General features: G+C 41.8%; 1 protein-coding gene across 7 annotated transcripts in view; it reads right to left on the bottom strand.

Annotated features, from left to right (window-relative positions):
- Positions 1 to 6: 6 nt before the first annotated feature.
- The window catches only part of htt (huntingtin), a 42,838-nt gene continuing 33,338 nt past the window's right edge, over positions 7 to 9,506 (bottom strand). For 5 of the 7 annotated variants that reach the window (XM_008408507.2, XM_008408514.2, XM_017304693.1 and 2 more), the window contains 13 exons: positions 8,550 to 8,704; positions 8,318 to 8,457; positions 8,150 to 8,232; positions 7,938 to 8,068; positions 7,677 to 7,809; positions 7,125 to 7,280; positions 6,849 to 7,039; positions 6,431 to 6,545; positions 5,442 to 5,655; positions 3,238 to 3,346; positions 2,911 to 3,073; positions 2,506 to 2,666; positions 7 to 1,265 (listed from right to left, as the gene is read on the bottom strand). In XM_008408507.2, the coding sequence (XP_008406729.1) occupies positions 1,052 to 1,265; positions 2,506 to 2,666; positions 2,911 to 3,073; positions 3,238 to 3,346; positions 5,442 to 5,655; positions 6,431 to 6,545; positions 6,849 to 7,039; positions 7,125 to 7,280; positions 7,677 to 7,809; positions 7,938 to 8,068; positions 8,150 to 8,232; positions 8,318 to 8,457; positions 8,550 to 8,704 (1,965 nt within the window). In that variant the 3' untranslated portion in view covers positions 7 to 1,051. Of the gene's footprint in view, positions 1,266 to 1,287; positions 1,859 to 2,505; positions 2,667 to 2,910; positions 3,074 to 3,237; positions 3,449 to 5,441; positions 5,656 to 6,430; positions 6,546 to 6,848; positions 7,040 to 7,124; positions 7,281 to 7,676; positions 7,810 to 7,937; positions 8,069 to 8,149; positions 8,233 to 8,317; positions 8,458 to 8,549; positions 8,705 to 9,506 lie in introns of those variants that run through there. The other 2 variants (XM_017304689.1, XM_017304694.1) reach the window with 2 other exon arrangements.

The raw sequence follows: 9,506 nt of genomic DNA, 5'->3' as shown, positions 1-9,506 counted from the left end.
ATATAAAAAATTGGATAGATTTTAGTGAATTCATAAAATCATAAGAAGAAATTCTTTACATCCACCTGCAACTGGATTTAAAAAACAAAAAAAAGGCAAGAAAAGATTTAGGTATTTTTCTTACAGAACAGTTTGACGATGTAAACTGGGGGGATTTAAACTGTTAAAATGATAAAACTTTCACAAAACCAGACCTTAAATTATGCCCGGCATTTACCCGTTTAACTTTTACACTATGTGAACCATCCAGAGTAGGTGTGGCGTCTTGCTGAAATAAGCTACATTTCCTGCAGTAAGAAGTTCACCGCGAGTTCCCCACTTCGACAGAGAGAGGGCGAGGGAGAGAAGGACATAATGATTAGCATTCTTACATAGAAAGCGGTTATCTTTTTGCCTTCTGCATGTCTGAATAAACACAAACACGCAACTTAAATATAGAATTTTTAACAACATTGAGCAGGCGACTCTGACCCTTGTGTGTCAGCCTCATTTTTAAAGTCCCAACTAAGCACTTTTTAACAAAATTCACTGAAAAATAGATGCGTTGAAACTTTAAATATAGCAAATACTTTGTCTCTATTTAACTTTACTGACATCACAATACTTAAGCAAGTCCTAAGAGCAAAGAAACAAAGCCGTCTTGTATTTGATTTACATTATCTTCCGTTCGTTTTTAAAGAAAAAGGTGCTTCTGTGTGGGGAGGAATCTGCCAGAGCTTCAACCCGCGTCCTTCACATCTAAGTCAGGGGCTTCCTCTTCCAGAATTCAGCCTCGTGTACATTTCACAGACCTAAAGTCTCATTCTTCATTTTGACGCTCCTGAACGCCACTGAGCTCGCACTCGTGGGTTCAGCGGTTTACATTTTTCAAAGGTGGAAGCGTGGAGAGAGAGAAATGAGGCTTCAGCAGCTCAGGTTGGACAAACATCCTGTTCTTTCCCACCACCGCTATTTATCAGGGAGCCGAACATGCAGATTCAATTACTCATCTCTCTAATTCACTTTCTCTCTGAGCCTGACTGTCTGCATGTCTGCCTCGGCGTGCTGCCCTTCAGAGCGACGCTTCCTGGTGGATGGACTGCAGACAGCCCAGCAGCTGGTGGTAGGGGCTCCCCGGCAACGCCACCGTCTCGAACACCGACTGAAAGGCCCGGCGGTCCAGCTCCTCGTCGATCTGGTGCCGATAGAAATCCATGGCGACCAGGCAGAACAGATTGACGTCCACCGTCTCACTGGACCCCATCCGGCTGATCACATGTGGAAGTCTGGTTAATGGAGCAGGAAGTTAAGGACGACAAATCACAACATTTGAACAGCAGAGGGTTTGGACCGAGCTGCTTAAAATATAAATCTGGGAGACTGTTGTTTAACTCTTAACACGGTTAGGAGGTGGCGAGTATCCCAGTAGGACGTTACGCTGCTAAACTAACCTTTTCCCTAGTAATGAAATCAACAAATTACTGACTGAATGAAGAACTCGTGTGGTTTGAGGAAAATGTTAATCTTGATATAAGATGAGCATAATGACAACGACTGTACTGGCCAGTTATGGAGACTGAAAATCGATGTCTAGTCCTTCTCGATGAAGAGAAAAACTGGATTGTTTCACAGCTGTCTGAAGCAGAGAAGTGTTGAATAACCCTCCGTCAGCCTGCTGCTGCACACTGTTGGTCAGCATGCTGAAATAAAAAAAACACATTTGCTTGTTACGATTTTAAGACCACAGGAAGACTACCCATCGCTCTTTACTGCTCCTCTTCTGATTCAACGGTTTATCATCTCTTGTGACGATGCAGTGACAATCATGCAACAATGTTTTCCAGCCAATGACTGAATTCCACAGAATCTCCTAAAGATGCTGAAAGTGGATGAAGTTAAAGATAAGGTTTCGATTTCCTTAAACAAAATAACAAGACAGCAAATTTATTTTTGCTGTTTTGCTTGAAAGGCATCAATCAACAAATCCTTTTTGCCAGGGCTCTTTGCTGCTCTGCATTGTGGAAATTGTAATTTTGCCACAGACTCATAAAACAATTTCTAGTAGAACAAATTATTTCTGCCAGAGAATTTCTTGAGTGAAAAAAAATGCAAGAACTAAGATGGAAAAATACTTTCAAATACTTTAAACGTGATTATATTTTAAACAGAATTTCACTGAATCTTGGAGATTATTTGATCAACACGAAAGAAACCAAACAGCAATCAGAGACCAGAGTCCAGTTACGATATGAAGGTCCAGAAAAAGTATAAAAGGATGAGTTTGAGTTGATTGATTGGACCCGAAATTTACTTTTCTCCTTTCATGTTTTAAGGAGCTTTGATCTCTAATGGTCAGCGAGTCGTCCTCTCCATCGGTTTAAATACAAGATGGTTGATGATGTAAAAATTGATTATGAAAAATAGTCAGAATATTCCATCAGTGGGCTGTAATAATCCCCCAGGACGAAATTGAAAAAATAATCACTGTCTTGTTCATTAGCTCTACTCCACGTCATGTAAGGATACAGGGCAGAGATCCACTGGGAGGTGGAAGCGGAGACAAAGAAGCAGGACAGGCTCCACATGGCCATGGCGACTGGTGTCCTCTGAGTGAAGTTGGACAAAGACAGCAGCACCCAGTCGCGCACCATAGAAGACTGACCAGTGGCATGGAGCGTCTGGAAAACCTGGGCAGCGTCACAGTGGAGACGGAGAAAAAACAGATGAGAGAGAGAAACAAGAAAATGTACCAGTGGGAGGAGGAGGAGGAGTCCAACGGCATAATATGATTATTTTTTTTATGTGTATTAAAGAAATTACTTTCTTTAAAGTGGATTTAAGGAAATATTAATTGTGAAAGACTCTTTGATTAATCCAGCTCTAGAAAAGAACACGATGGGTCTGATTTTATTCCTATGCCTCGTTGCTGACCTTGTAGACAACAGTGGCCATGAACTGTGGGTACGGCTGCTGATTGGACAGGAACTCTCCGATGACTTTGTTCATGACGTCCTGCGGAGGGAAGAAGTCGTCCAGAAACTGGGGCAGAATCTTTGACACGACCCGAGCCTCGCTGGGCAAACCCTTCCTGATCCTGCGGGAACAGGAGACAGATGGACAAAATATTAAAAACACAACAGGTGTCCTCTGGACACGATGTCCAATTATTGGATATTTACTTTCTACTTACACAGCATTTGTTAAAATAAAAGTATGTGCTATACGGCAATACGAAAAATTTAAAATAAAAAGCTTTACCTGTCGAAGAGCACGGAGACCCTCTCCATGGCGACAATGACCGACTCGCCGTCCGGGGCCTGCGGGTCAGAGTGGGCGGGGCGGCTGGCAGGGCTGGCTTTCTCCTTGCCTGAGGAGAAACCAACATGACCCGCCGTGACGCCAACCGCCTCCGCAACAGAGTCAACCTGACCTCTAACCCCTGTTGCATCTGAACAGGACGCGAGCACCGCTGAGAGGGCGAGAGGGATGGGTAGCGCCGGTTGAAACCGGGAGGGGGGGAAAAGTTAGAGTGGGGCTTGCAACCGTCATCACACGACTCAGAATGTTGAACAGCAACAACCAAAAGAAAAAGAAAAAAAAAAAAAAAGAGTTTCTGAGAGCGTTAATATTGGAGAGTTTCAGTAAGACACTAGTCAGAAACTGCTTTGCTCATAAGATACGACTCAAAAAACGTACTTGCAAAAGTATTTACTACCACTTTAACATTTTGTGACATGACCACAAATAATGTCTGTATTTTATTCAGATGTTACGTGATAGTCCTTTTAAGAGTGCATTATTGAGAAGTGGATCGTAAAGAATGCATTGTTTTATTTATTCTTCCACAAATACAAATCTTAAAGCATTTCGGCTCCCCCAAAGCAAAACTTTGCACCACCTGAAGAATAACAGTGGCAGGTGTTTTAGTTGAGTTTTACCAGATACAGTTTAAGAAATGTTTTGTTCATTCTTCTCCTCAAAAATGGCAACAGTTCAGTCAGCTTGGAGAGTATCAGTATCTGATTATCAGTTTTCTAGTCTTGGATTTATATAAAGTCTACTGGATCTATATCTGGACTTTAACAGGGACTTTCTATCCAAGAACTGAGCTCAAACTCTTCCTCCACAGCGCTGCTTATTTAGGGTTGTTGTCCTTCAAAGCGTGGATGGTATTTTCAGGGTGATTCAGTGGTATTTTTATTACCACATAAAGCTTTTTGAATGCAACCCAAACAGTTCAACTTTGTTCTACACAATTTGTTGTCCTCTACATGCCATTTCTGTTAACAATGTTCTCCTTACCTGGCATCTCTCGGCGTAATTTACACAGAGGTTTTTAGTTATTAAGTGAATTTAGAAGGAGATTGCTTCCACTGGGTTTTTATTGTGGGTATTAAAGAAGTCTGATTACTAAAAAAGCCAAAATGTCAGATTTTAAGAAACATTAATTATTTCCTGTGTTGGACTATCACATAAAATACCAATAAAATATATATACAATTAGTGGTTTTCATGTTACAAAATGTAAAAAAAAAAAAAAGTTAGTGGGTATTAATGTGAATACTTCTACAAGATGCTGTAAATCACAAAGGATCTATGCAAAAATTAAGTCTGCATATGCAAAAGCGCGAACGTAATCTCAGAATCTGCGAGTTTGCGTTGAGCAAAGGAGAAATATCTGTGCCATTAGCACATATGAAAAAATTATCTATGGTTAGTAGGGGTTACTGCAGGGGTTAGAGGTCAGACATACTTTAGATTTACATTCATCAATACATGCAGGAAGCAAGCAGGTAAAAATATGTGATGATTACTGGTGATAACTACTACTGGTTGAGATTATTCAAGATCTTTTATAAAGAGATAAACATAGAAAAACAATGGTGAAAACATGCAGAGACGGATGGTAGAAGTGGTGGTAGGTGGACTGGAGCAGATTTATGAACTAACCAAGTTCAATAAATAAATAAATCACAGGTGTTTCCTCAATATTTGCAACCTTAAAACAGCTAATGCTGGATTTATTCCCAGGCTCATAAACTTCAACATCTGTCAACTGAACTAATTTGCAAAGTTTGGCTGAAAATACAGTTTTATGAATATATTTTATAGTTCAACAATAGCTTGAAAATGATCTCTGTGTTTTTAATTACCTAATGAAAAGAAATTCTCCAGCAGCCGCTTCACCATGAGCTCTTTTATCTGTAAGAACATCTGGAGCTACAAAGAGGGCGACCTCAGTGAAGCGTTTTATTCCCATGCTGGATTTCTGCTGTCTATGTTCATATGTTCAGCTCATAATTAGACTGTAATGGAAAATCACATGTGTTAGAAGCAGTGGAAGGACATGCGTGCTGTTAGTTGGAGTTGAAATAAGAATGAATGCAGAGAATGAAACTGGAGGCATCAGTTCACAGCAGATGAAGTGTTCAGGTTGGCGGTCACGTCAAAGCACGGCTTACCGGTGTACATGCAGGTGAGCATGAGGCCCAGGGCGGCCATGGCTCGGTGAGGCGACGGCATGTTGACGCGATCCACGCTGAGCTTGACCAAAGCTTCTCCGTCGACACGGGACAGCTGCTCCGACAGCAGGAGGCGCTCCAGTCCGCGCAGAACGCAGTGATAGATGATGGAGGGAGTGGAGTCCTCGCTGGCCGACACCATCACACCACAGAGCTGCAGAGGACAGGAGCAGCACATGATGCAAAGGGAATCCAATGCTTTGAGGTTTTTCAGTGGCGATCAAGATTCCTGCATAATCTGCAGAAACACTGAGCAGATGTGTCTTTTGAAAATAACAGGAAATCCAGTGAGGACGTCCTGCAGCCCCGGAAACGCATTAAAAACTGAAACTTCAATGCTTTTTATTGGGAGTTTGCGCAATAGAGTACAAACCCAAAGAAGCACAAAGTTTGACTGAGTGCGACTCAAACTTTTGAAGGCAAGAAAAGTCAAAAAGAGGAAAAAAAAATAAAAATACAATATACAAGATAAAATAATTCTGTCAAGAAAAACTTTGAGACCTGTGATGAACATAAAGGCCAACTTACTTTTAAAATTATATTTAAGACCTTACTTTTAGATACGTTGATAAAAAAAACTTTTAAAGACTTTAAGGACAAGCGGACACCCTGTCTAAAAAAACAAAAACATAAAAAAAAAAAGCATGAAATGTGTATCTTTGATCAATCAATCAAATTTTATTTGTATAGCACATTTCAGCAGCAAGGCATTTCAAAGTGCTTTACATAATTAAAATAAAAACAGCATGTGACAGTGAATAAACAGTGAGAAAAAGATTGTGAAAAAGATTAAAACAAATAAAAACAAAAAAGATAAAAACATTAAAACCTCAGAGTTTTAGTTAGAACGCCATCTAACAAGGGTGCTCACACCTAGAGTACCCTTGATCACGCTGATTCAATTTAACTTTATTCATCTTCTATCTTACTTGTATGACTGCGGCCATAAACTCAGCTCCGACATCCAGAGGGTAGTTCTCCATCATGTAGAAGGCCACTGCACACATCACCAACACATGCTGCTGGTTATGCAGGTTCACACAGCTGCAGAACGGAGACACAAAGCAAGCAGGCAGAAATTACAGCTGATGTGAGTGAAATGTCGACAGCAGCATCTTGAGGCAAAAAAAGCGCAGATTTCTTGCTTCTATTACGTTATTAAGATGGATTAAAAAGAAACCAATTGAATAATAGATTTTCTTATATTGCAGGGGGAGGAGGATTAACACAGCGGCATTAAACACTTTGGCTCCCCGAGAGTCTTTCATCACAGCTTAAAGTCATCAGAGATGAACCGAGGTCAGCGTCTGTGCGCTTAGTGCGTTTTAGAAGGAGAGCAACACTCACTGAGCAATGGCCTTGAGGTTTGACAGAAGGTACTCAGAGACTGTGGGGACGAGCTGTTTAGCCGTGTCGTCCAGCAGGTCACACTCCAACACGTAGAGCACCCCATGCAGAGCCCCCATGCGGCTGGGCAAGTGGGTGCTGCGCAGCGTCGTCTCCAGCAGGCGACACACCGGCTCGGCTATCGCTTTGTCCTGGAAACGTCCAAGCAGTTATCAAGAGTCAGGAGGCGGTCGGCAGCAGCTTGAATGGCCTCCGGCGGCATCCCGACCCACTCACCATGCCCAGCACAGCAGCAGCCTTACAGATGGCGGGCACCAGGTACTGATTCAGGATCTCGTCTTCGGGCGGGTGAAGCTTCTGGAGCTCCATCAGGGTAGAGAACATCATGTCGAACTGGTTCCTCTCCGTGAACAGGTCCGACACTGCCAGCAGCTGCGGAGAAACGCAACGCTGATTAAAGCCTGGAGAAGCTTTCCTTCCAGGGGACGCAGGTGCATTTTAGTATATTTAAATGTATAGATAAAAAAAAGGAATTCAACTTGTAGCATACATATTTATTATTTCATCTCATCATTTATTTGAACAATCAAATAAATGATTCATTACTCTGTGTGTACTGAATCCATAAGCAAGTTTGAAATATACTTCAGATTTCTTGATATCCAGATAAACAAAGACTTTTGTTCCCACCATAGAGCAAAAAAAAAAGCTGTTTAAGTTTCACCTTTAAATCAGAAACAATAGACTCCTCTTATTTAATTTAGGTGAACAGATCTTTAGCTGAGCTAATGAGAAGATATGAGAAGATACTGGTGGTGTCCAGCTTACCGATCTGACCACTTCACTGATGAGGATGGTGGGCGTCCTCCTGTTGCTGGGAGAGCCCGGGATCAACCACTGGCTGTAGAGCTCCAGGAGAAACTGGGAACATGAATGAATGTCTACACCTGCACGGTGCTTCCTGAAATCACAAAAACACGAGTTTAGAGTGTGGACGGTTCTCTGGAGAAGGATGTTTTATCTACACAACAATCCCTCAAAACAGAAAAAAAAAAATCAATAACGGAGACAGTAAAAACTCAAACGGACCTCGAATTTATCGGCGATAAAGGTGGGGAGGTCAGCGCCGGAGTGTCTGCTTCGTCTTCTTCATCCTCACCCCATTCTTCCTCCCTAAGAGGAGTGATGTTATTACCTAACCAGACTGAATGGATGGAGACCTGGAAAGGACACGTGCCAAATGAAACGCACGTTAGCAACCGATATCGTGTTCCTCAGGCATTACTGTTTCCTCGTCTTACCTGCCCCAGTTTGTAATCCATGTTGCCCAACTCCCTCTCTGTGTTGATCTGAAGCAGCAACTTCTCATGGCTGATCAGGGTACCTGCCGAAAAAAAAAAAAAATCAGGTGTAAAAAGTATTCGGAGTATTTCCAGAGCAGAACAGGGTCAGACTGGAAGGAGGGCAACCTGCAGAAGCAGCCGAGAGTGAGGGCACAGGATCCCAGGCGTGGTACGGGTGGTGTGTGCTGACATTGTCCCTCTTTGACACTAGAGCCTGGATTTCTCGCTCCACTTCTCCGCGAATCACAGCGAGTTTTCTTCCAAACCTGGACAGGGAGAAAAACGCCGTCCATGAACAACCCTGTCTGATAGTTAACACTCCCTGTGATTGGACAGACAGAAACGAGTGCCCAGCTACCGTGTTTCCAGAGCTTTAAGGCTTTTGTTTCGGGGTTGCTGTTCCAGACAGCTGACTGCGGGGTTGCCAGCAGTGGGCAGGGTCATGGCGCTCAGCACCAGGCTGGTGATAGCCTGCACTGCTAGCACGTTTAGCTGGGTACGCTCCAGGTCCTCCTAGAAAACAGGTGAAGACGGAATAGAAGACACCTCTTTACACCTCTCGTTCTTGTCGTGTTAAAAACCATAAACGTTAAGAATTCTTTATTAAGATTTTATGTGATAAGACCAAAACAAATTACAGCCAACTGTTGGAAGGATGTGAAACATGGTTTCAAATCCTGACTAATAAAAATTTGAAAATGGTGGCATGCATTTGTATTTCACACCCTCTACTCCGATACCCATAGATACAATCCAGTGAATCCAAACGCCTTCATTTGTAACTGTGTATTTTAATCTCAGTTGTGAAATTAGAACACTTCTCGAGTTTCTCCTTGTAACGAGACGAGCTTCATTTCTCGTTATGTCAAAAGTCTTTTTTTAACGAAGATATAAAAATACAGATTATGACTTGATAAAAAGGTATAAAGAAGCTCGCTGTGACTCAAATTCTTCTCACCGTTTTGTCCAGATGACATCTAAAATTTCCATGATGTTTTGCTGTTCTATCTTTCCTATTAAAAGAGAAGATATTTTGCTCTTGATGAGATATAAATGTTGTTATAGGTTGTTTTTTTTTTTAACCTTGTGAAGATGAAAAACTTCTCTCGTTTTAGCAAGTTTTGCCACCAGCAAATTTTAAAAATAAATTTGCTCCTGAATTTATTTTTTTACTTTTGGCAGTTTAATGCCTCCGTAATAAACACAACCCCATGAGAGTCACAATAAAATTTGGCTACGTAAATTTCAGTGGTGGGAAGTACTTCGTTACTGTACTTAAGTACAATTTTCGTGTATCTGTACTTTACTTAAGTAG

The sequence above is a fragment of the Poecilia reticulata genome, linkage group LG1, assembly GCF_000633615.1.
Source record: "Poecilia reticulata strain Guanapo linkage group LG1, Guppy_female_1.0+MT, whole genome shotgun sequence".
Taxonomy (NCBI): domain Eukaryota; kingdom Metazoa; phylum Chordata; class Actinopteri; order Cyprinodontiformes; family Poeciliidae; genus Poecilia; species Poecilia reticulata.
Note: the sequence above shows the minus strand (reverse complement) of the source record. Positions and strands in the feature narration are given on the sequence as shown.